General features: G+C 53.0%; 1 protein-coding gene across 1 annotated transcript in view; it reads left to right on the top strand.

Annotated features, from left to right (window-relative positions):
* The window catches only part of MPV17L (MPV17 mitochondrial inner membrane protein like), a 27040-nt gene extending 2432 nt beyond the window's left edge, over positions 1 to 24608 (top strand). The window contains 3 exon segments of the mRNA XM_038420697.2: positions 12526 to 12596; positions 13891 to 13920; positions 14090 to 24608. Of these exon segments, the coding sequence (XP_038276625.1) occupies positions 12526 to 12596; positions 13891 to 13920; positions 14090 to 14269 (281 nt within the window). The 3' untranslated portion in view covers positions 14270 to 24608.
* Positions 24609 to 26470: the final 1862 nt, after the last annotated feature.

Genomic DNA, 26470 nt, shown 5'->3' with positions numbered 1-26470 from the left:
GGGCCCTCTCCCCGTGGGCGAGCCCCCCGAGCACCCTCCCCGTGGGCGAGCTCCCCGGCTCCCTCTCCTCCTGGGCGAGCCCCCCGCGCCCTCTCCCCGTGGGCGAGCCCCCCGGCTCCCTCCCCATGGCTGAGCCCCCCGCACCCTCTCCCCGTGGGCGAGCTCCCCGGCTCCCTCTCCTCCTGGGCGAGCCCCCCGCGCCCTCCCCGTGGGCGAGCTCCCCGGCTCCCTCTCCTCCTGGGCGAGCCCCCCGGCTCCCTCCCCATGGCTGAGCCCCCCGCGCCCTCTCCCCGTGGGCGAGCCCCCCGAGCACCCTCCCCGTGGCGAGCCCCCCGCGCCCTCTCCCCGTGGGCGAGATCCCCGGCTCCCTCTCCTCCTGGGCGAGCCCCCCGCGCCCTCCCCGTGGCTGAGCCCCCCGCGCCCTCTCCCCGTGGGCGAGCCCCCGAACTCCCTCCCCGTGGGCGAGCCCCCCGCGCCCTCTCCCAGTGGGCGAGCCCCCCGGCTACCTCCCCATGGGCGAGCCCCCGAACTCCCTCCCCATGGCTGAGCCCCCCGCGCCCTCCCCGTGGGCGAGCCCCCCGGCTCCCTCCCCATGGCTGAGCCCCCCGCGCCCTCTCCCCGTGGGCGACCCCCCGAACTCCCTAGCCGTGGCGAGCCCCCCGAGCGCCCTCCCCGTGGGCGAGCCCCCCGCGCCCTCTCCCAGTGGGCGAGCCCCCCGGCTACCTCCCCGTGGGCGAGCCCCCGAACTCCCTCCCCATGGCTGAGCCCCCCGAGCACCCTCCCCGTCGGCGAGCCCCCCGCGCCCTCTCCCAGTGGACGAGCCCCCCGGCTCCCTCCCCGTGGGCGAGCCCCCCGCGCCCTCTCCCCATGGGCGAGCCCCCCGAACTCCCTCCCCATGGCTGAGCCCCCTGCACCCTCTCCTCGTGGGCGAGACCCCCGCGCCCTCTCCCCGTGGGCGAGCCCCCCGCGCCCTCTCCCCGTGGGCGAGCCCCGAACTCCCTCCCCATGGCTGAGCCCCCCGCGCCCTCCCCGTGGGCGAGCCCCCCGCGCCCTCCCCGTGGGCGACCCCCCGCGCCCTCTCCCAGTGGGCGAGCCCCCCAGCTACCTCCCCGTGGCGAGCCCCCCGAGCGCCCTCCCCGTGGGCGAGCCCCCCGCGCCCTCTCCCCGTGGGCGAGCTCCCCGGCTCCCTCTCCTCCTGGGCGAGCCCCCCGCGCCCTCCCCGTGGGCGAGCCCCCCGGCTCCCTCCCCATGGCTGAGCCCCCCGCGCCCTCTCCCCGTGGGCGACCCCCCGAACTCCCTCCCCGTGGGCGAGCCCCCCGCGCCCTCTCCCAGTGGGCGAGCCCCCCGGCTACCTCCCCGTGGGCGAGCCCCCGAACTCCCTCCCCATGGCTGAGCCCCCCGCGCCCTCTCCCCGTGGGCGAGCCCCCCGAGCACCCTCCCCGTCGGCGAGCCCCCCGCGCCCTCTCCCAGTGGACGAGCCCCCCGGCTCCCTCCCCGTGGGCGAGCCCCCCGCGCCCTCTTCCCGTGGGCGAGCCCCCCGAGCACCCTCCCCGTGGGCGACCCCCCGAACTCCCTCCCCATGGCTGAGCCCCCCGCGCCCTCTCCCCGTGGGCGAGCCCCCCGAACTCCCTCCCCATGGCTGAGCCCCCTGCGCCCTCTCCCCGTGGGCGAGACCCCCGAACTCCCTCCCCGTGGGGGAGCCCCCGGAGCTCCCTCCCCGTGGGCGAGCCCCCCGCGCCTTCTCCCCGTGGGCGAGCCCCCCGAGCACCCTCCCCGTGGGCGAGCCCCCCGCGCCTTCTCCCAGTGGGCGAGCCCCCCGCGCCCTCTCCCCGTGGCGAGCCCCCCGAGCTCCCTCCCAGTGGGCGAGCCCCCCGCGCCCTCTCCCCGTGGGCGAGACCCCCGAGCTTCCTCCCCGTGGGGGAGCCCCCTGAGCTCCCTCCCCGTGGGCGAGCCCCCCGCGCCCTCTCCCCGTGGCGAGCCCCCCGAGCTCCCTCCCCGTGGGCGAACCCCCCGCGCCCTCTCCCCGTGGGTGAGCCCCCCGAGCTCCCTCCCCGTGGGCGAGCCCCCCGCGCCCTCTCCCCGTGGGCGAGCCCTCCGGCTCCCTCCCCGTGGGCGAGCCCCCCGAGCTCCCTCCCTGTGGGCGACCCCCCGCGCCCTCTCCCGGTGGTCGAGCCCCCCACGCGCTCTCCCTGTGGGCGAGCCCCCCGGCTACCTCCCCGTGGGCGAGCCCCCGAACTCCCTCCCCATGGCTGAGCCCCCCGCGCCCTCTCCCCGTGGGTGAGCCCCCCGAGCTCCCTCCCCGTGGGCGAGCCCCCCGCGCCCTCTCCCCGTGGGCGAGCCCTCCGGCTCCCTCCCCGTGGGCGAGCCCCCCGAGCTCCCTCCCTGTGGGCGACCCCCCGCGCCCTCTCCCGGTGGTCGAGCCCCCCACGCGCTCTCCCTGTGGGCGAGCCCCCCGGCTACCTCCCCGTGGGCGAGCCCCCGAACTCCCTCCCCATGGCTGAGCCCCCCGCGCCCTCTCCCCGTGGCGAGCCCCTCGAGCTCCCTCCCTGTGGGCGAGCCCCCCGCGCCCTCTCCCCGTGGGCGAGCCCCCCGGCTCCCTCCCCGTGGGCGACCCCCCGAACTCCCTCCCCATGGCTGAGCCCCCCGCGCCCTATCCCCGTGGGCGAGCCCCCCCAGCTCCCTCCCCGTGGGCGAGCCCCTCGAGCTCCCTCCCCGTGGGCGAGCCCCCGAACTCCCTCCCCATGGCTGAGCCCCCCGCGCCCTCTCCCCGTGGGCGAGCCCCCCGAGCACCCTCCCCGTGGGCGAGCCCCCCGCGCCCTCTCCCTGTGGGCGAGCCCCCCGAGCTCCCTCCCCGTGGGCGAGCCCCCCGCGCCCTCTCCCCGTGGCGAGCCCCCCGAGCGCCCTCCCCGTGGGCATGCCCCCCGCGCCCTCTCCCCGTGGGCGAGCCCCCTGGCTACCTCCCCGTGGGCGAGCCCCCGAACTCCCTCCCCATGGCTGAGCCCCCCGCGCCCTCTCCCCGTGGGCGAGCCCCCCGAGCACCCTCCCCGTCGGCGAGCCCCCCGCGCCCTCTCCCTGTGAGCGAGTCCCCCGAGCTCCCTCCCCGTGGGCGAGCCCCCTGCGCCCTCTCCCCGTGGGCGAGCCCCCCGCGCCCTCTCCCAGTGGACGAGCCCCCCGGCTCCCTCCCCGTGGGCGAGCCCCCCGCGCCCTCTCCCCGTGGGCGAGCCCCCCGGCTACCTCCCCGTGGGCGAGCCCCCGAACTCCCTCCCCATGGCTGAGCCCCCCGCGCCCTCCCCGTGGGCGAGCCCCCCGGCTCCCTCCCCATGGCTGAGCCCCCCGCGCCCTCTCCCCGTGGGCGACCCCCCGAACTCCCTCCCCGTGGCGAGCCCCCCGAGCGCCCTCCCCGTGGGCGAGCCCCCCGCGCCCTCTCCCAGTGGGCGAGCCCCCCGGCTACCTCCCCGTGGGCGAGCCCCCGAACTCCCTCCCCATGGCTGAGCCCCCCGAGCACCCTCCCCGTCGGCGAGCCCCCCGCGCCCTCTCCCACTGGACGAGCCCCCCGGCTCCCTCCCCGTGGGCGAGCCCCCCGCGCCCTCTCCCCATGGGCGAGCCCCCCGAACTCCCTCCCCATGGCTGAGCCCCCTGCACCCTCTCCTCGTGGGCGAGACCCCCGAGCTCCCTCCCCGTGGGCGAGCCCCCCGCGCCCTCTCCCCGTGGGCGAGCCCCCGAACTCCCTCCCCATGGCTGAGCCCCCCGCGCCCTCCCCGTGGGCGAGCCCCCCGCGCCCTCCCCGTGGGCGACCCCCCGCGCCCTCTCCCAGTGGGCGAGCCCCCCAGCTACCTCCCCGTGGCGAGCCCCCCGAGCGCCCTCCCCGTGGGCGAGCCCCCCGCGCCCTCTCCCCGTGGGCGAGCTCCCCGGCTCCCTCTCCTCCTGGGCGAGCCCCCCGCGCCCTCCCCGTGGGCGAGCCCCCCGGCTCCCTCCCGATGGCTGAGCCCCCCGCGCCCTCTCCCCGTGGGCGACCCCCCGAACTCCCTCCCCGTGGGCGAGCCCCCCGCGCCCTCTCCCAGTGGGCGAGCCCCCCGGCTCCCTCCCCGTGGGCGAGCCCCCCGCGCCCTCTCCCCGTGGGCGACCCCCCGAACTCCCTCCCCATGGCTGCGCCCCCCGCGCCCTCTCCCCGTGGGCGAGCCCCCCGAACTCCCTCCCCATGGCTGAGCCCCCTGCGCCCTCTCCCCGTGGGCGAGACCCCCGAACTCCCTCCCCGTGGGGGAGCCCCCGGAGCTCCCTCCCCGTGGGCGAGCCCCCCGCGCCTTCTCCCCTTGGCGAGCCCCCCGAGCACCCTCCCCGTGGCGAGCCCCCCGAGCTCCCTCCCCGTGGGCGAGCCCCCCGCGCCCTCTCCCCGTGGGCGAGACCCCCGAGCTTCCTCCCCGTGGGGGAGCCCCCTGAGCTCCCTCCCCGTGGGCGAGCCCCCCGCGCCCTCTCCCCGTGGCGAGCCCCCCGAGCTCCCTCCCCGTGGGCGAGCCCCCCGCGCCCTCTCCCCGTGGGTGAGCCCCCCGAGCTCCCTCCCCGTGGGCGAGCCCCCCGCGCCCTCTCCCCGTGGGCGAGCCCTCCGGCTCCCTCCCCGTGGGCGAGCCCCCCCGAGCTCCCTCCCTGTGGGCGACCCCCCGCGCCCTCTCCCGGTGGTCGAGCCCCCCACGCGCTCTCCCTGTGGGCGAGCCCCCCGCGCCCTCTCCCCGTGGGCGAGCCCCCCGCGCCCTCTCCCAGTGGGCGAGCCCCCCGGCTCCCTCCCCGTGGGCGACCCCCCGAACTCCCTCCCCATGGCTGAGCCCCCCCGCGCCCTATCCCCGTGGGCGAGCCCCCCCAGCTCCCTCCCCGTGGGCGAGCCCCTCGAGCTCCCTCCCCATGGCTGAGCCCCCCGCGCCCTCTCCCCGTGGGCGAGCCCCCCGAGCACCCTCCCCGTGGGCGAGCCCCCCGCGCCCTCTCCCTGTGGGCGAGCCCCCCGAGCTCCCTCCCCGTGGGCGAGCCCCCCGTGCCCTCTCCCTGTGGGCGAGCCCCCCGAGCTCCCTCCCCGTGGGCGAGCCCCCCGCGCCCTCTCCCCGTGGCGAGCCCCCCGAGCGCCCTCACCGTGGGCGAGCCTCCCGCGCCCTCTCCCCGTGGGCGAGCCCCCCGCGCCCTCTCCCAGTGGGCGAGCCCCCCGGCTACCTCCCCGTGGGCGAGCCCCCGAACTCCCTCCCCATGGCTGAGCCCCCCGCGCCCTCTCCCCGTGGGCGAGCCCCCCGAGCACCCTCCCCGTCGGCGAGCCCCCCGCGCCCTCTCCCTGTGAGCGAGCCCCCCGAGCTCCCTCCCCGTGGGCGAGCCCCCTGCGCCCTCTCCCCGTGGGCGAGCCCCCCGCGCCCTCTCCCAGTGGACGAGCCCCCCGGCTCCCTCCCCGTGGGCGAGCCCCCCGCGCCCTCTCCCCGTGGGCGAGCCCCCCGAGCACCCTCCCCGTGGGCGACCCCCCGAACTCCCTCCCCATGGCTGAGCCCCCCCGCGCCCTCTCCCAGTGGGCGAGCCCCCCGAACTCCCTCCCCATGGCTGAGCCCCCTGCGCCCTCTCCCCGTGGGCGAGACCCCCGAGCTCCCTCCCCGTGGCGGAGCCCCCTGAGCTCCCTCCCCGTGGGCGAGCCCCCCGCGCCCTCTCCCCGTGGGTGAGCCCCCCGAGCTCCCTACCCGTGGGCGAGCCCCCCGCGCCCTCTCCCCGTGGGCGAGCCCTCCGGCTCCCTCCCCGTGGGCGAGCCCCCCGAGCTCCCTCCCCGTGGGCGACCCCCCGCGCCCTCTCCCGGTGGTAGAGCCCCCCGCGCGCTCTCCCTGTGGGCGAGCCCCCCGGCTACCTCCCCGTGGGCGAGCCCCCCGCGCCCTCTCCCAGTGGGCGAGCCCCTCGAGCTCCCTCCCCGTGGGCGAGCCCCCCGCGCCCTCTCCCTGTGGCGAGCCCCTCGAGCTCCCTCCCTGTGGGCGAGCCCCCCGCGCCCTCTCCCCGTGGGCGAGCCCCCCGCGCCCTCTCCCCGTGGCGAGCCCCCGGAGCTCCCTCCCCGTGGGCGAGCCCCCCGCGCCCTCTCCCAGTGGGCGAGCCCCTCGAGCTCCCTCCCCGTTGGCGAGCCCCCCGCGCCCTCTCCCCGTGGGCGAGCCCCCCGCGCCCTCTCCCCATGGCGAACACCCCCGAGCTCCCTCCCCGTGGGTGAGCCCCCCGCGCCCTCTCCCCGTGGCGAACCCCCCGAGCTACCTCCCCGTGGGCGAGCCCCCGAGCTCCCTCCCCGTGGGCGAGCCCCCCGCGCCCTCTCCCCGTGGGCGAGTCCCCCGAGCTCCCTCCCCGTGGGCGAGCCCCCCGCGCCCTCACCCCGTGGGCGAGACCCCCGAGCACCCTCCTCGTGGCGAGCCCCCCGAGCGCCCTCTCCCCGTGGTGAGCCCCCCGAGCATCCTCCCCGTGGGAGAGCCCCCCGAGCTCCCTCCCCGTGGGCGAGCCCCCCGCGCCCTCTCCCCGTGGGCGAGCCCCCCGAGCACCCTCCCCGTGGGCGACCCCCCCGAACTCCCTCCCCATGGCTGAGCCCCCCGCGCCCTCTCCCAGTGGGCGAGCCCCCCGAACTCCCTCCCCATGGCTGAGCCCCCTGCGCCCTCTCCCCGTGGGCGAGACCCCCGAGCTCCCTCCCCGTGGGGGAGCCCCCTGAGCTCCCTCCCCGTGGGCGAGCCCCCCGCGCCCTCTCCCCGTGGGTGAGCCCCCCGCGCCCTCTCCCCGTGGGCGAGCCCCCCGAGCTCCCTCCCCGTGGGCGAGCCCCCCGCGCCCTCTCCCCGTGGGTGAGCCCCCCGAGCTCCCTACCCGTGGGCGAGCCCCCCGCGCCCTCTCCCCGTGGGCGAGCCCTCCGGCTCCCTCCCCGTGGGCGAGCCCCCCGAGCTCCCTCCCCGTGGGCGACCCCCCGCGCCCTCTCCCGGTGGTCGAGCCCCCCGCGCGCTCTCCCTGTGGGCGAGCCCCCCGGCTACCTCCCCGTGGGCGAGCCCCCCGCGCCCTCTCCCAGTGGGCGAGCCCCTCGAGCTCCCTCCCCGTGGGCGAGCCCCCCGCGCCCTCTCCCTATGGCGAGCCCCTCGAGCTCCCTCCCTGTGGGCGAGCCCCCCGCGCCCTCTCCCCGTGGGCGAGCCCCCCGCGCCCTCTCCCCGTGGTGAGCCCCCGGAGCTCCCTCCCCGTGGGCGAGCCCCCCGCGCCCTCTCCCAGTGGGCGAGCCCCTCGAGCTCCCTCCCCGTTGGCGAGCCCCCCGCGCCCTCTCCCCGTGGGCGAGCCCCCCGCGCCCTCTCCCCATGGCGAACACCCCCGAGCTCCCTCCCCGTGGGTGAGCCCCCCGCGCCCTCTCCCCGTGGCGAACCCCCCGAGCTACCTCCCCGTGGGCGAGCCCCCGCGCCTTCTCCCCGTGGGCGAGCCCCCGAGCTCCCTCCCCGTGGGCGAGCCCCCCGCGCCCTCTCCCCGTGGGCGAGTCCCCCGAGCTCCCTCCCCGTGGGCGAGCCCCCCGCGCCCTCACCCCGTGGGCGAGACCCCCGAGCACCCTCCTCGTGGCGAGCCCCCCGAGCGCCCTCTCCCCGTGGTGAGCCCCCCGAGCATCCTCCCCGTGGGAGAGCCCCCCGAGCTCCCTCCCCGTGGGCGAGCCCCCCGCGCCCTCTCCCCGTGGGCGAGCCCCCCGAGCTCCCTCCCCGTGGGGAGCCCCCCGCGCCCTCTCCCCGTGGGCGAGCCCCCTGAGCACCCTCCCCGTGGGCGAGCCCCCGAGCTCCCTCCCCGTGGGCGAGCCCCCCGCGCCCTCTCCCCGTGGGGGAGCCCCCCCGAGCTCCCTCCCCGTGGGCGAGCCCCCCGAGCTCCCTCGCCGTGGGCGAGCCCCCCGTGCCCTCTCCCCGTGGGCGAGCCTCCCGAGCTCCCTCCCCGTGGGGGAGCCCCCCGAGCTACCTCCCCGTGGGCGAGCCCCCCGCGCCTTCTCCCCATGGGCGAGCCCCTGAGCTCCCTCCCCGTGGGCGAGGCCCCCGAGCTCCCTCCCCGTGGGCGAGCCCCCCGCACCCTCTCCCCGTTGGCAAGCCCCCCGAGTTCCCTCCCCGTGGGCGAGCCCCCCGCGCCCTGTCCCCGTGGGCGAGCCCCCCGAGCTCCCTGCCCGTGGGCGAGCCCCCCGTGCCCTCTCCCCGTGGGCGAGCCCCCCGAACTCCCTCCCCGTGGCCGAGCCCCCCGTGCCCTCTCCCCGTCGGCGAGCCCCCCGAACTCCCTCCCCGTGGCCGAGCCCCCCACGCTCTCTCCCCGTGGGCGAGCCCCCCAAGCTCCCTCCCCATGGCCGAGCCCCCCGAGCTCCCTTCCCATGGCCGAGTCCCCCGTGCCCTCTCCCCGTGGGCGAGCCCCCCGAGCTCCCTCTCTATGGGCGAGTCCCCCACGCCCTCTCCCTGTTGGCTAGCCCCCCGAAGTCCCTCCCCATGGCTGAGCCCCCTGCGCCCTCTCCCCGTGGGCAAGCCCCCCGAGCTCCCTCCCCATGAGCGAGCCCCCCGAGCTCCCTCCCCATAGCCAAGGCCCCCGAGCTCCCTCCCCATGGCCGAGCCCCCCGAGCTCCCTCCCCATGGCCGAGTCCCCCCGCACTCTCTCCTCATGGGTGAACCCCCCGAACTCCCTCTCTATGGCCGAGCCACAGAACCTCCTCCCTATGGTTGAGTCCCCTATGCCCCTCTCCATGGGCGAGCCCCCTTTCCCTGCAGCTGAGCCCCCCAAGCTCCCTCCCTCTGGCTCAATCTGCCACTCCCCTTCCCCGTGGCTCAATCTGCCATGCCCTTCCCCATGACCAAGCCCCACACAACCCTCCCCATGACTGTGCCCTCCGCACCCCCACCCCATGGCCAAGCCCCCATGCCCACTTCCTGTGGCTCAATCTGCCATGCCCCCTCCCTGTGGCCAAGCCCCCCTGAGCTCCCACCCCATGGCCCAGCCCCCGCACCCCTCCCCATACTCTAGTCCCCCACACCCGCTCCCCATGGCTTAGTTCACCACATCCATTCACCATGGCTCAGTCCCCCATGGTTCCTCCCCATGGTCCAGCACCCTGTGCCCCCTCACCCATGGCTGAGCCACCTGCAACCCCCCACCATTGCTGAACACTCTTCAGTCTCTCCCTATAGTTGAGCTTCCTGTACCCTCTGCACCACTTTCCACTGATGGGCCCCCACACCCGCTATCTATACCGGAGATTGTGCTCCCTCTTTCACCATGTTGGTGCCCCCTGCGCCCTCATCCCATGGTTCAAATTGCTGTGTCCTCCCCAGAAGGGGTTGGTTGAGCCCCTACCCAGCCCCAACAGCAAGGAATGGTTGTGCCCCTGGCACCATATGCCAATGTGACCTTTGTCCTCGGATTCACCCAAGCTTCTTCAGTCTCCCCAGGTGGGATATTTGCATTTCATGTGCTTTACTGCAACTTGAGTCTTTCAGACAAAACATTTAAGAAAGAACAAGGCCTAGTCTCACAGTGTGCTAGCAGTAAGGGCCAAATTTTTGGTTTTCAGGATGTGCAAAACAATAATTGGTCACAACTGTTTTAGAAAACAGTTTGGGAAGTCTTGGAGTACTCCAGCAGACAACATCATGTGTGCTCTCCTGCAGATAGGTGTACAACCAAAATCGTGCACCGATGATCATAGGTTCAGGGATTTGATCTGGTGTCACTGAATAAAATCCCACCTGTCTCTGCCAGTGCTTTTTATTCTGTTGTTAATTGGTTGTCTGTTATGTGGATCCCCAGAGGTAGCAGATTTTCAATGGGACTGTATTTTTGTAGGGCTTGATCCTTCAAGATGCTGCGTGCCTCCTGCAAGGTGCCATTTACACTCAGTTCCTCCTAAAATGCACCCAGCACTCACACATTATACCCTAGGATTTTTTAGAATGAATGCAAACGCAAGTAGTTATTAATACCAGTTACATAATGAACATTTATATAATGGGCTAGATTCACTTAATCATGATTTGTATTTTGCCTGAATTATGTCAATGATTTCAATGAATTACACTAGTGCAAAAGTGGTAATTCAGGCCTATCACCTTTATTTAATCCCAAATGATCTGAAGCACTTTACAGACTGATTGTACACACTGTATCTAATGAAATCAGTCTGTGTTACTTTACTCACTATTCTACATCGGCTAACCTCCTCACTGAAACACAACTGCTGTTTAACAGCAAATATCAGCATTACACAACAGGTTAGAAACTAAACTATGCCAGATCCAGTTTTAGGAATATATACAAGTGGTGGAACACGGCTGTTAGAGATGGTGATGACAATATGTAACCTTAACAAAGCTAATGAATGTGAAGACTTTAAAAAATGAGTGAGATGACTAGAAAGAGAAATAATTTAAGAAACCATTTTAGAAAAGACTAGTGTAAAATGAGACTGTCATTTAATTTAAATCATGTGTGGGATAAGAACTAAGGGCTTGTCTACTCATGAAAGTTCATCCATAATGAGATGGGCATGTGAATTTAAAGTGGACTAGCTATTATTGATTAGCTCCATGTGTGGATGCTCTTATTCCAGAATAAGTGAGCCTTATTCTGAATTATCTTAATCTAAAATGGATTAACCTAAACGGCACAAAGGCAGTTTTAGGCAGAATAAGAGTATACACACAGGAGCTTTTGAGCAATAGCTATTTTTGGCCTTTTCTCTATATAGATACACCCTTAGGTGGTTAGACTCTTTTAACATTGTAAGTATCATGAGATTCTCATTTTATGATCAGACAAAGAGATCATTCATTGGAGCAAAATGAAGGGAGGAAAGAAGCCCATAGCTAGTACAAATTTTGACTGTCATCAAATGCTATCTGCCTAGTCACCATTGTGAATAGATAGATGTATGAAAATTACTTGATTAGTAGGATAGAACTGAAATCTCTGGATATTGTACTGTAATAGGATAGCTATACATTGTAATAGGATAGACATACATAGATTCATAGATTCATAGATACTAAGGTCAGAAGGGACCATTCTGATCATCTAGTCCAACCTCCTGCACAGCGCAGGCCACAGAATCTCACCCACCCACTCCTATGAAAAACCTCACCCATGTCTGAGCTATTGAAGTCCTTAAATCATGGTTCAAAGACTTCAAGGAGCAGAGAAGCCTCCCTCAAGTCAACCATGCCCCATGCTACAGAGGAAGGCGAAAAACCTCCAGGGCCTCTCCAATCTGCCCTAGAGGAAAATTCCTTCCCGACCCCAAATATGGCAATCAGCTAAACCCTGAGCATATGGGCAAGATTCACCAGCCAGATACCCAGGAAAGAATTTTCTATAGTAACTCAGATCCCATCCATCTAATATCCCATCTCAGGGGATTTGGCCTATTTACCCTGAATATTACACATACATGTGTAATAGTAAAAAGAAAAGGAGTACTTGTGGCACCCTAGAGACTAACAAATTTATTAGAGCATAAGCTTTCGTGAGCTACAGCTCACTTCATCGGATGCATCGAAAGCTTATGCTCTAATAAATTTGTTAGTCTCTAGGGTGCCACAAGTACTCCTTTTCTTTTTGCGAATGCAGACTAACACGGCTGCTACTCTGAAACGTGTAATAGTAGACATTGTGTAAGTGGAGGGGTACATACCAGGCATACCATGGCATGCAAATATCCATTATAGTGGCCAATCCTGAGTTGTGCTGACCATCTTCAACTCCCATTGGCTACAGTATGTGTATATTCATAGATTTTAAGGTCAGAAGGGATCGTTATAATCATATAATTTAACCTCCAGCATAAGGCAGGCTATAACTTCTGGTTGGCTTAGAGCACATCTTTTAGAAAGACATCCAACACTCCCAAACTCTATTTATGGTAATTTGTTCCACGGGTTGATTCTCTTTACTGTCCAATATTTGCATTTGTCTAATTTTTAACTTACAACCACCGTTGCCTGTGCCCAGCTCTCCTCTGGATCAGGCTCTTTTTGTGTAATGACAGAGCTCCCAAGTGTATATTCCTAGGATCATAATGGGCAGTAGATCAGCTAGTGCGTGTATAAGTTTCAAAATGCTGTCCACAGAATATTAAACAAGTACATTTTAGAGCAACTCTGCTCTTCAAATCTACACTTCGGAGTTAATCAAAGGTGCTGTTTATGATGGCAAAAATTGGCATTTAGATCACTTAGTCATCTAATCCTGAGCAAAATGCCAAGCCCTGTCTACACCATAGTTTCTACTGCTGCTACCATTGATGAATTATCCACCCCATTTTTGTCACTGTAGATGCAGCATAGTAGATCTTGTTTAGATCACCTCTTTGGTGTCACCACTGAAGATTAAGAGAATCAGATCAGGAGATGTAATATAGCAGGATAAAGAAGCCATGCAGAACGTTTGCACTCTAACTTTTCTTTAAAAGAGACTTGTACCATTGTGACATAATGTGAAAATTCTGATGCAATAAATAAATGTTAGTCCTTTTTTCAATCTTCTTGATTGTCCTAAATTTTTTGCTAGCAGGCATGAGTATACTTCAGGGGAAAGAGAACATTTTTTCCGACTGTAAAAAGAAATTCTGGAATACATATAAGGTGAGGCAAATAGTTGATTAATCTCCCAGTTAAGCAAAACAATTAATGTTATTGAATGCTACAGTTAAATCAAAATAGGATGCTAGCCTCCAACATTGTTTCTGTTTTAATTCTGCTTCCTCTCACTTCTTTTGTTTTGGGATTCTGTGCAAGGGGCTCCATGCAGAGCTGCAGTAAGACTGAATTATGGGTAACCAGGTACCACTACCATCTCCAGTTGGGCAAATTCATTCCATCCTTAAATTGTACGGCATATGTGTTTACAAATGCATCTGAATCTGTGTCAATGACAGTATCCACAATGTAACAAAGATAATTACACTCAAGGGCTGTAATACCATTTATCTGGAGAAATAGCTACAGACTGGTTTTTACAGTTGGCACCACTTTCTTGAACATCTGTTAATAACATTAGTTATGAAGACATCTTTTTTTGTTATCAGTTTCACCCTGTACTTTTCACTGACAGTTTTCCCTTCTTTTAAGAACACCTTTAAGACTACTGATGTCCAATTTTAGCTCATTTCTCTATGTTATTTGAAATGGTAGATAGGTGATGCTAACAAGTGTGGGTTAAAGCCAACACAAACCCTAAAACTGAGTAAATCAGGGACTTCCAAGATTTTCCAGGCCTTGGAAGAAAAATATATCATGAGAAAAAAATTAGCAGGATAAATATTGCAACATTTCACTTCTCATCATGGAACTATTGTACTGGGAGGATAAAAGGGCATTTTTGTCACCATGGAGGATGTTCTTATTATCAGTGCCCACTATATATTTGTAAGAACATTTGGTTTAACAGTGTCCTTCTACTGATCTTGCTTACTCTGTGTAAATTAATTAATCAGTTCAGCTCTAAGAAAGAAGTTTACAGTATATGAGCAAATAGAAGGAGAGTTGCAAGTATGAAATAAATATAAAGTTCAGTGGTAATTTCATTCACAGCTGAAATAAACATTCACTCATTTAAACATTTGTTCAGCCATCTGGTAAATGTGCTTACATATCAGGCATCGTATGATTTTGAAGTTCGCATTGTCAGATTTTTGTATATAAACCGAGGCAGAATAATCTCTTAAACATTCTTAGGGTAGCAGTTGATGCGGGTTATTTGCAGTTCTAATATTACCACCTCTTATTTGAACTGCCTAATTTGAAATTGAACACTTTTATTAACTTTGTTGAGGTATTTTCTAGTCCTTGTTAAATATTGTCAATAAAAAGGAATACTTGAAATAAATCATTGTAACTGAAATACATAATAGTAATTAGTCCATCACTTTCTTTTCAGACTGGGCTGATGTACTGGCCTTTTGTGCAGGTGAGTTTCAAGTTAACATCAGTGCGAACTCAATAACCCTTTCTTTGCCATACAGTCCTATCCTACATTGTGCCCCCCCCATGCTCCCATTGAAGTCAATAGAATTTTTGGGTGTTTAAAGAATGCAGGATCAGATCCTAACAGTGAACTCTCTCTTTTTCCAACACAGCTTTCAAACTTCATTCTGGTCCCTGTTTACTTGAGAACAGCTTACACTGGGCTCTGTGGCTTTCTCTGGGCTATCTTCATTTGCTTTTCACAGCAGAGCGGTGATGGCACAGCAAAGTCGGCTTTTCGGTGGTTCCAAAAAGAGAAGGTCAATGCAGATGGAGAACCATCAGAGAAATGAGAAAGTTGTTTAATGGAGTATTTATTTTAAATAGTTAAACTGTGCTTGTGAAGGTCAATGAATTGCACCGCCAGCAGATTTCTGTGTTTTAAAATGAATCTTCATCCCAGTGCTCAGTGGTCATTATATACAGTGGAATAGTTTGGTTTTGCACCTGTTTATTTTCACAGAACAGAGACCCATTGTATATTGGTATTTAATTATTTTCATGCTGGCAGCTAGTCTCTTCTGGGGAGCCACTTGCTTCTTACAGTGCAGTGAGAGCATTTGCACAACATGGTAGCCAGCCTCATTGGGGAGAAATATTAGCTGTAATTTAATTTTAAAGCAACTTCTAATTGCTAGAAAAGGGGGATAGAACATTAAATCAACAGTGTTTATACTTGCCAGTTATTATGAGAGCAAGATTCCTTTTGCATTCACTGGAGTTTTCTCTGAATTGCAACCTCTGGTACTGGATCTATATTTATTCTGAGAAAAAATTGTACTTTTTTTTATAGAAACCGATTATAACATTTTTTAAACTCTTGTCTTAGTTTGCAATGAGAATCTGTACAAAGACAATAACTTAGCCTTGCAAAATTTACCAGCCTAAGCACAAAATGTATTTGCTTACCCTCTACAATGATCAATGACAAGGAAAAATTAACAATATTTTATGTACTTGTCTATGTAGCCTAGTTGCCCAAGTGGAGTGAGTGAATGGAATTTTGCAAGGTTGATGTAACTGTGGAATTGTTATTGCTGCGTGTGTATTTAATATCCTCAAGATAATGAGGCAATTAAAAGATGGCTTTATTTATTCTGGGTTAGTACTTTTAAAATCAACATTATATTTGGATATTTGTGTTTCTTTTCAGTAAGATTAATAGTGTATGGAGTATGGATGAATGTCTATGATAGAGACAATACATACTCAAAAGCAAATTAGAAATAATGTGCTCATATTAATGCTTTTTGTGATAATTATATTACAAGTAGTGCTTTTATTTTTATTTCTGCATGTGCCTTAAATGTATAGTGATAAACAGCATTCATTTAGAAGAAAGGAACTTGGGAGGAGTACCATTGCAGGGAAAATAAGAGCTGACATTAGGGAAATTGACAAGGATTTCAAGAAAGAGTAAACACAATCTCTATGTGATCTGTGGTAAGATGCCATATGCTGCAATGTGGAAAGCATTCCATTGGTGATCATTTTTGAACTTTTACCAATAAACGTGACAGCTATCAGGATTGCAAATAATAAGAAATAAGGTTCAGTTTGATATCAGATTACTAATCCCTCCTACAGAGTTGAAAGACAACATCATTAGTTATTTCCTGTTCCCTCTTTCTTTACCTTGTCAGCATGCACAAAATGAAAATGTTATTAAGAATATAGTTCTTGGAGAAAAAATGATGACTGAGATATAGTGTTGCTTAGCTGTGTGCTGTTAACAACATGTCATGTTCCACCCTTGAAGTAGCTGCAATTCGTTAGTGGATGAAATGATTCATATACAGTTATAATTGTTAGTAGAATTTGTAATGAGTGGAACACTCCTCTTTTATTTTTAAAACTTTGGATGTTTATACAAGCCGTGCATTAGTGCTGTAAACTTTTCTGATGCCAGTTATTCAGAAACTTGGCTTAAATAGGATTTTTGTCAGGGTAAGAACTTCAGGATTTATCTCCATGTTTCTTCTGTTTGCAGTATATAGAAAGATAATTCTTTGTTCCTTTTCTCTTTTGTGTAATCACACTGGAGCATGTAGTTCTCATGTTTCAGTGAATTTAAGAATCTAAAGTAATCCTTTTACTCCCCCCATTTCTCTTGAAAAGGGCTACATAAGTAACACTAATCTCCCTTCCTGTTCTAAAACCTCTTTGTAATCACAAGCTTTGGCAGTTAGTAGGAGTGTTTCAGGGGTGGGAGATGCAAAACAATGTGGCTATCTTGGGCCAGATCCTCAGCTGGTGTAAATTGGCATAGCTCCTTTGAAGTTTTTGGAGCTCTGTCAGTGTACACCATCTGAAGATCTGGCCCTTTAGTTTTTGGAAATACTATAATTTCTTACCATTTTATAGATTAGGAGATTCTAATATGACTTTTTCCTACAAATGCACACTTGTATTTGCCTCTTCTGCAAAGCAGGGCTAATGAGTTGGCGATACAGTACTTATCAACAAGAACATCCAAAATATCAAACCGTGGACCAGTAGCTGGGCAGGATTGCCCTCGTGCCTGTTTGGATGCATGTTTCATAGGTGGTCCCAGAGAGCCCACATAAAGGAGCCACAATAGACTTAATGCCAACTGAACACTACACAGAATTCACCAAAAAAGTATGGCTAGATAAAAGAAGTCAAGGTGGTGCTCAGCAAAAGGAGGAAGCTCTCTGCCAACAGCTATCAGGCATGTATTCACATGACACCTCCATTTCATGGGGTTGTTTCTAAGATCAAATGAGTAGAGAAGACAAATTCTGACCAGGTGTGACAGCAACTCGGTTTTATTCAGTGTAGCTTTGTAATTTACACAGGTTCTGAATTTGGCCAAATGAGAATTTGAAAGTCTGTTTTCCAATTACACTAATTTAAAAAAAATGTACTGTCCTAATCATTTTGATATCTGAGTCACATTCTGCTAGGAGTTCAGGCTGGTCTCTAGAAAAAGCCCAGCAGAGTTTTTCCTGCCCTGGAAAGCAGCAGTCACTGACATTGCCCAGAACCTTAGGTTTCACAGTATGGTGCATGAGAAGCTGCTTGGCTCATACATATACATCACATTGTGATGGACACCATCTAAGTATATATAGCATAATAATAATAATTAATAATATTGGTGCCACATTTGCAACCTGGAAAGCTTCTGCCTTCCCATTCTCTGCTGGTATAGCCAATTCCTGCTTTATGGCAATGGGAAAAGGGGTACAAGGAATATTCGTATATTAGGATGGGAAACATCCATTTTAATTTTACTTGGAAAATGTTTGTATATTTGCAGAGAATCAGTAAACAGTAAAAGTCATTATTTGGACATGGTTATCTTTAGTGGTGTGTGTATAAACCCATGTTTAAAGTGAAACGTGAAAAGTTCCATGGGACCTTTGTTGACCACAAGCGCTGAAGACCTTAGTTTTATGTCACACCCAGAAGATGGCACCTCCTACTGCATGGTCCTTATCACAAAGAGCAGATTATGGGATTATTAGGATAAAGATTATTAACCCCATTTTACAGGTGGGGAATTTGAGTCTCAAAAGAAGATTAATGACATACTAAGGGTCATTCAGCAATTCAGGAGCAGAGCCAGAAACAGACTCCAGAACTCCTGCCTTCAAAGCTTTATGCTATAGCCACTGGACTCTGCTCCCTCTCAGATTAGAAGAAAATAGAAATCTGGGATTATTATTATTTTATTAGATAATAAGTAATATATTTCCAGACGCAAGCATGGACATCAGGGAGGAAAGAAAGGCATAAAATGAAAGCTTCAATAGATGTGTAAAATAAACATGCAAAGGGTAGTGGTGGTGTGTTAGACACTGCTAAATTTAATCGTTTATTTGTGAAATTCTTGAAGAGGAAACTGTCCAATGGATTTGAGGTAGTCTGAAGTAAACAACATGTAGTACAATGGACAACAATTTAAACTACTTGTGCAAATGCCTGTGGGTTTAGAATTGGTTGTAATCTCTCAGGAGAAAGATCTGTAGGTCATTGTGAACAGCTCAATTAAAATGCTTGCTCAATCCATACCAGTGATTAAAAAAGCAAATGAGACGATAGATTATATTAGGACAGGGACAGAAAAATATTTATTTCTGTGAACCCATTCAAAGTAGTAGATATTTTATATTATTTTGATATTTAGAAAGGAATTGTCCTCAGTGGAAACATTTTGTGCTTCTCTGAATGGAAATGAATTTTGCAAATAAAACCAAATCTACAAATTTTATAAGATGAGGCAGAGCAACTTTCACAAAAAAGAGGTGCTGGAATCTTCCTGTATTTGGAGATGTTTGTTTTGGTGCTTCATAATAATACATTAACCCTTTTCTCTATTGGTTCTATAGGTCATCTGCTGCACTATCATCACTCCATTGATGTCAGTATAGTATTGGAGGTGCCTGGCAGATAGAGCAGCAAAGAAAGTACATTTCACGCCCCATATCTATAATATAATATAATATGTACAGATTAGCATCAGTCAAAAAGTTCATGTTAGTTTTTAAGATATACTATGCACAGTTCATAAAGTAGGTGAGGGCTGCTTGTGCTAAAATCTGTGTGAAATTCAAGCTGGAAAAGAGAATGCAGTGAAATAGCTTGTGCTGCTGGCATTTTATTAAACTGTTTATCCATCCTTCTTCTCATGCAAATTGCATTTATTTCTTGAAATGTACATCATAAGGCTGCTGTTGAAGAAAACAAAAAGGCAAGATTATTATTAGTTAGAGGTACACATTAGAAACAGATTTGTGGAATAGAGTGGGCTCCTGTTCCACTTGCTTTTCACTGTTCTGGCTCTGCAAACCAGGAAGAAAGGCAGCTTAATCAGTTAGTTGGGGATTCCCTCATTGCAGGTGTATCTCCAAGGGACACAGAGCTATGGTCCTGAGGCTTTTCTAAACTACAATGTGGGCTGACCCCAACTGGCCCCAGGATTAGAGAAGAAGAAAGGTAGATTAAAGCCATCTTTGCTCATTCTCTCCTCAGCTGCACAGAGGCCCTGTAAATTTAGTATCTTATTTTATTTTAACAGATTAACAGTTGTTGATACTGTAAATTATTTTTGTACATAAGCATTATAGAGATGTATCAGATGACCATGATAAGGGAATACAGTAGAGATAAAGCTGTGTATGTTATAGGTTAAAACAGAAGACGAAACTCTTTGGGTCTTCAGATGTCTTTCTAGGATGAAGAGAAAGTGGTGCAATCAGATTTAGGGAACTCCCTGCTGGAAATTTATGAATTGATGGATTAGCAGCAGCTCTGGAGAAAATTCTTTCAGACTTCTCAGAGATTCAGAGGCCAGAAGAGACCACTGTAATCATTTAGTCTGCCCTCCTGTATAACACAGCCTATAGAACTTCTCCAAAATAATTCCTAGAGTAGTGGTTCTCAACCTATAGTCCATAGACCACGTCTAAGGGGTAAGCGAAAGACTAAGACTGAAAACTGACTGAACAGAATTAAATTATATATACAGACAATAGATTTCCAAAAAGTCCTCACCTCCATTTGAAAATTTTTAGGAGTCCACAAATGAAAAAAAGTTTGAGAACCACTTCTAGAGCATCTCTTTTAGAAAAACATTCAATCTTGATATAAAACTTGCCTGTGATGGAGAATCCATCATGACCCTTAGTAAATTGTTCCAATAGTTAATTATCCTCAGTGTTAAAAATGTATACCTTATTTGACTTATAGTGAGAGAAATCAAGAGTCTCAAATGAAGACAAAAATCAAGAGAGAAAACTCATTGCATTTCTCCATACTGAAAATGGGTCAATAATGTACAAGAGACCAGTATGAGAGGCTGTATCAAACACAGTGGGGTCTTTTTTTAGTGAACTCACATATAGTGAAAACACCTTTTTAGGGAAGCAGAATGGAAGTCCAAAACGGCCTCCCATTGTAATGTGCAAATTCCAGTTCTGGTTCTAGTGATCCTCTACTTAGAATGAAGTTGTTCAGTGAGAAATTGTTTCAATATAAGAGGGACCCCTGTAGTAAGTGTTTGCAAAATGAAGTGATTACAGTGTAACACCAAGAAGAAAAGGAGTACTTGTGGCACCTTAGAGACTAACAAATTTATTAGAGCATAAGCTTTCGTGAGCTACAGCTCACTTCATCGGATGCATCCGATGAAGTGAGCTGTAGCTCACAAAAGCTTATGCTCTAATAAATTTGTTAGTCTCTAAAGTGCCACAAGTACTCCTTTTCTTTTTGCGAATACAGACTAACACGGCTGCTAAGTGTAACACCAGTGTCTAAGGAAAAAGCCAGATTTACCTCCAGTGTAGAATGTGTGGAAAAATGAAGCTAGAATGACAAATGTGAGAATTGGAACATTGTTAGCGACGTAATTACATTGGAACTTCCATATAATAATTCTTTGCATTTATTTCTATAGCATTTTTTAATCTGAGCTGCTCAAAGCCTTTTACGAATGTTAAGGGGGGAAATCCTCTTCTTAGCACCCACCCAGAAAAACTGGGCTAGGGACTGATGATCTTTGAGGGAACAGAGAGGAGTAATCCTCTCCTAGAGAACCTGCCCTGAGGCCCACTTCCCAGTCTCAGGAATAGAGTAGTCTCTGCAGCTCTTGCGGCCCACTCCAGATGCATGTGGGGCGGGGGAAGGATTTGGTCAGTGACCCAATGATCCTGTACCCAAGAAGCTGAGCACAGTAATACAGCTAGTCTACACTGAACAGTTTGAACTATATGACACACACAGTTTCCAACCCACACAAACTTCCAAAACATGTACACACAGCACAACTACAGGGTTCAACAGCATCTGAGACTCTTCTGCATGTGGAGAGATGGCAGTTTTTGCCCTGAATTAGTTAACCCTCTGTCAAGGTTCTTTCCCTACTCTGAACTCTAGGGTACAGATGTAGGGACCTGCATGAAAAACCCCCTAAGCTTATTTTTACCAGCTTAGGTTAAAACTTCCCCAAGGTACAAACTATTTTACCTTTTGCCCTTGGACTTTATTGCTGCCACCACCAAGCGTCTAACAAATATATAACAGGGAAAGAGCCCGTTTGGAAACGTCTTTCCCCCCAAAATCCTCCCAAACCGTACACCCCCTTTCCTGAGGAAGGCTTGATAAACATCCTCACCAATTTGCATTGGTGAACACAGTCCCAAACCCTTGGATTTTAAGAACAATGAAAAAGCAATCAGGTTTTTAAAAGAAGAATTTTAATTGAAGAAAAAGTAAAAGAATCACCTCTGTAAAATCAGGATGGTAAATACTTTACAGGGTAATCAGATTCAAAACATAGAAAATCCCTCTAGTTACCTTAAGTCACAAAAAGACACAAAAACAGGAATATACATTCCATTCAGCATAGCTTATTTTATCAGCCATTTAAACAAAACAGAATCTAATGCATATCTAGCTAGATTACTTACTAAGTTCTAAGACTCGATTCCTTTTCTGTTCCCGGAAAAAACATCATACAGACAGAGAGAACCTTTGTTTCTTCGCCCCCCAGCTTCGCCCCCCAGTCTCCTCTTTGGTCATTTTGGTCAGGTGCCAGCAAGGTTATCCTAGCTTCTTAATGCTTTATAGGTGAAAGGGTTTTTCCTCTGGCGAGGAGGGATTTAAAGGTGTTTACCCTTCCCTTTATATTTATGTCACCCTCCCTATGCCCTTTTCTGTCTAGTTGATGGCTGGGGAAATTGAGGCACAAATGATTTCCCCATGATCATGCAGGGAGCAATATGGTAGAGGACACTCATTCCCTAACTCCTATTCCTGAGCTTTTATCAGAAGTCCAGTTTTCCCCCTCACTGCACCTGTATTAGTGATGCCACAGGCTTTTTAGGTGGAGCTTTTTTCCCCTTATTTTCACGTTTTGCACTAGTGCATGGCTTATGTAACATCTTCAGTCTTTCTCTCATCCTCGTTTAGTGGTTGAGATTGAGGAATCTACTTTTCTGGCATTCCTCTAATGCTTGTGGTGTTCTCATCTCACCATTACTTAAACAGCCCAATCCTACAGCCATAGCTCAGGCAAAACTGCCATGTAATTCAATATGTGTGGTTTGTCTGTATTAGGATTGCATGCTCAGGCCCTTGATATAGTCTTGGTAATGAGGAGGTTTGATATCTCACTCTTTGAAATAAATACCACATTTACTTATCTCATAAAATATGCTCATCTGCTTCCATTTCATGCATCACATACTTTTATTTTCACATTCAAAGCACAACAAGATTGTTAGCTGTACCTGAGCTGCCATAGTAGGCCAGTGACATTGATTGAAGGACTTTACATTAATTACATGCTCAATTGAAAATGGTCACAATACACAGTGATGAGAGACTAGTAGAGTGTAGTAATTACAGCTGATGTTATGTGGAAGTACTTGTACTGTTCCAGTGCAATATTTCTCTGATTTTTTAGAATCCTCCTTATAGAACAAATCAGTCACTTGGAGATGAATTTGTAAATGTATTTAGGCACTTAGTGGGATTTTCAAAAGCTCCTAGCCCCTGACTCCCACTGGGAGCTCAATCCTGCACAACTCCCAATGGGAGTTAGGGGTCTTTAGGGAAATTTCCATTAGGTGCCTATCTGCATCTGTAGGTGTCTAAATAAATACTTTTTAAAATCTTGCTTTTAGACAGTTGTGAATATCCTGAGAGACATGGATCACCTGTAGCTCCCACTGGCACAGAGGAGTACAGGGGCTACTTTTCATGTCTCTTCTGGCACCAGCATCCCATATGGAACAGGTAGGAGGTAGGGTGCTGCACTGGCAAAGAGAATGGACTGGCTGCATTTAGTGGATCATGTTGCACTGTCCTTGCAGATGATGTAGCTTGCATAGTCCCATATTCACCAGGATGTTAAGGGAGGGAATTACATCTTCCTTAGACCTTTGGGGGCTATACAGTTCCATATTGTCCACTACTCAGCCCAGTGAATAAATGGTACAATTTGACCATCAGACTGAAGCAGGAGATTGGAAGATTATAGCTGCCATTTCAAGGTGAAGGAGATAAGAGAATATTAAGTGGAAGGGACAGGCATACCTATTCTATTGCATGTGTAAAATAGCTCTTATACTGAATTGGGTTTTTTTGTTGTCCTTGTAGTTTTATTTTTTGTGGATCAGCAACAAAATAACATATCCTTCTTCTATGCCTCTGGGCCTGTGAACGTTTTTGAGCTCTCATGTCAGATCAGCCCTTGTGCCGGAGAAATGGATGTCCACATGCAATTACCTTTAATGTTTAGACTTTCTAATGCCAATGCAGCTAAACTCAGGCCCTAAGTGAGATGGCAGAGTGATACTATTTTGGTATGTTTTATATGACTTTTTATTTTAACATATGTATCTGTGTATTAAAATTCAATACACTATTGTACACTTTTGTTAGCATGCAACCGATCATATCCTAGACCCTGTATCTTTGTGTAATTCAGGAATCTGGTTTTCTGTGTATCTATTACCACCTGTAAAGGTTCAGACTCACCCCTGTGGCGCCTCCTGCTGGTAGTCATTGGGAATTAGCTCATCCAGCCACACAGCACCCTCTGCAGGCCGGTGATCCACCTTACCGTCAGCCCCCGTGTCCCTCCCAGGACCCGGTGCCCCTTTCTCTGGGGTCCCTCTGGCAGTACCCCCACACTCTCGGGTTCTGGGTCTCCCCACCCTCTAACCCCACCTCACCTCAGTTTGGGCTATTGCCAGTCCCCACTTAGCCCCTTGTATTGGGGACAGACTGCAGTGTATATGCCACTCATCACAGGCAAGGGGCTTTTGGACCTGCTACCCGTGGGTTGCCCCTCTGCAACCCCTGCACCTATTTGGCCTGTAGTCAGGCCTGCAGCCTGAGGCTTTCCAGGCCAGAGCTCCCAGCTCCTGTGACTCTTCCCCAGCCCTGCTCCAATCTGGGTGTCCTGCTCAGCACCTTGCAGCCAGGTCCTTCTCCCTCTCCAGGCAGAGGGAGACTGACTGGGCTCCTGGCTCACAGCCTCTTATGGGGCCAGCTGGGCTTGATTGAGCTGGCCACAGCCGCGGCTGCTCCCTTAATGTGGCTGGGCTTTTCCCCCCGCAGCCTCAGCCCTCTCCCCGGGCTGGCCTCAGCCCTGTCAGGGCCGGAGCAGGTAATCACACCCCTACACCACCCAACACCCATGTAAAAACTCTGCTGCAAGATAATGGCTCACCTACATGACAAGGTGCTGAAATTGGTCCAAAGATGGAAAAATGTGAATATTATACTGAGGACTTTATTACCAGTACTATTTGTAATATATCCAACTTTTGGAAGTCAAGGAAAAGTAAAGATAATATGATGGCTTTTATCGTACTGCTGTAAAATTTACAATCAAAGAGCAAAGTGTGACTGTAGCATGAGTTTACTAAGAAAAATAAAAAGTCCGATATCTTTTGTTGTGGTCCAAAGTACTGCCAGATGAAACTCGGTCATTAATCCTCAACTGGTCTACTCACACTGTTTCTGTTCTATCTGCCTGGACCTGCATATGCCCGTGTAGATGGAATATCAGTTTGTACTTCTAGGGCTCCTATATTTTGTATTCTGTAATCTCACCTTCCACACAGCAGAATGGAAGCTAAGTAAATAGATTTTTTTAAAAACGCTGGTGTGGTCTCTATTATTGATCTCTCTGCAACCTTTGCAATCAGACATTGTATAGACACAGACATAAATCCCCTGCCTTCAAACAAACCACCCCCTTTAAACAAAAACTCAGCATAATCCATATTTTGCCAGTTTCCATCCAAAGCCATAACTTAGCTCAGCTTCTCTTGAAACCCAGTTCAGGCGCAAAGGTTTATGAGGCTTGGTCAACCTGGTCTGTGTTTTAGGAGCTCAATCCTGCAAGAATCTGAGTGCTGTATCCCTGATCCAGCAAAGCCTTTAAGCACTTGTTTAATTTTAAGCATGTGATAATGGAAAACTCGTGTTTAAAGCTGAATGCATGCTTAAGGGCTTTGCTGGATTGGGACCAGAGAGTTCAGCCCCTTGAAGGAGTGAGCTCTAGGTTAGTGATAACAAAATGAGACCTTACATGGCCTGGTTTTACACAGTTTCAATTACAAGTCAGAAAGACTGGGACAAATTCATATGTGAGGCCAGAAAAATGGCAAATTTGCAGATTTTTTCCCCCCAACTTTGGGAATACAAAATGGTGCAGTATTAAATGAAGAAAATGTCCACTAAATTTTGCCAGTCATATCATTTTTTGCTTGGCATTTTTTTGGTAATGTCTCTTGTCATTTTTCCACAGAAACAGTACTTTAAATACAAGTAAATGGAAATAATAAAGAACTACTAATTACATGCTCAGTTGTTTCATTAATTCATTCTTGATTAAACAGGTAGTCAGTGATATGTTAAACCCAGAGGTGTACCCATTTAATATTTCATATTCCAAGTATTAATCAAAAATCAAGAAATCAGAATAAGATGACATATAACTTAAAAAACGTGAATACACGCATGCTCTGATCCACATCTTACATTCAAGGAACTTCATATCTCCCTTAATATGCTTCTTAGAATGCCTTGCCATATTGCCTTTAAATTACAGAGTACTTTTCCAATCCTGGCAGAAATGTAAAGCAGCAATGGAAAAGGAGTAACACTCCAATTATTTACCTGCAACTAGTTTGAATTATATATGAAGTTATTTTAATCTAAAATACATTTACAAGAATGATTAATGATTGGAAAAGCCATGTAAATATATAAATAAGGCAGTAACTATTCATGGTATTGGAAATATTCATAATGAGGAAGTAATATCAATACTGAGACATGATACACATTAATCTACTAGCCCTAACCCTGGTCTTGCATAAGGAGAGCAGACTCCTGCATCCCTCTGGACGCCCATTGATGTGGAAGGGGACAGGATCAGTGCCTCTAAGAGTTCTTCTTTCATGACAGCACACAACTGAACATAGTTATAAACTTCAAAAAGATACTAAGCTACTGCTTGCCCCGCTATTTTTAATTAGGATTTATATACTCTGAAGAAACTAATTAAATTTACTTTTGCCTAATATTATAAATTTTAAAAGAAAATGTGATACACATGTTATCAGAAACAGAGAAAGAGCCCTGATTTTTATAGGGCAGTAACATGAATCGGTGACATGGTTGGTTGCATATACACTGGCAAGATCAAATTGTGTTATAATGTCATTGGTGGCACTGAAGTATTATTCCCCAATCTCCTTACATAGTAGACGGCTCAAGACATTATGCGGACCAGGAGATTATATGTAATGCTTAATGCGGTCTTGTTCACAGATCCAGTTTCCCAGGCTATTGATTTCATATATGCTATATGTTCATCTGTACTGGGGAATCTGGTTAGAGCACACTTGGACATGTTCCAGATTTCATGGACACTCTGAAAACACAGGCAGGTCCATTCTACACTACAAAATTGAATCACTGAGGGAGAATTGACATGGTTGAAATTC

The sequence above is a fragment of the Dermochelys coriacea genome, chromosome 10, assembly GCF_009764565.3.
Source record: "Dermochelys coriacea isolate rDerCor1 chromosome 10, rDerCor1.pri.v4, whole genome shotgun sequence".
Classification (NCBI taxonomy): Eukaryota; Metazoa; Chordata; order Testudines; family Dermochelyidae; genus Dermochelys; species Dermochelys coriacea.
This window is presented reverse-complemented; position numbering and strand designations above follow the sequence as displayed.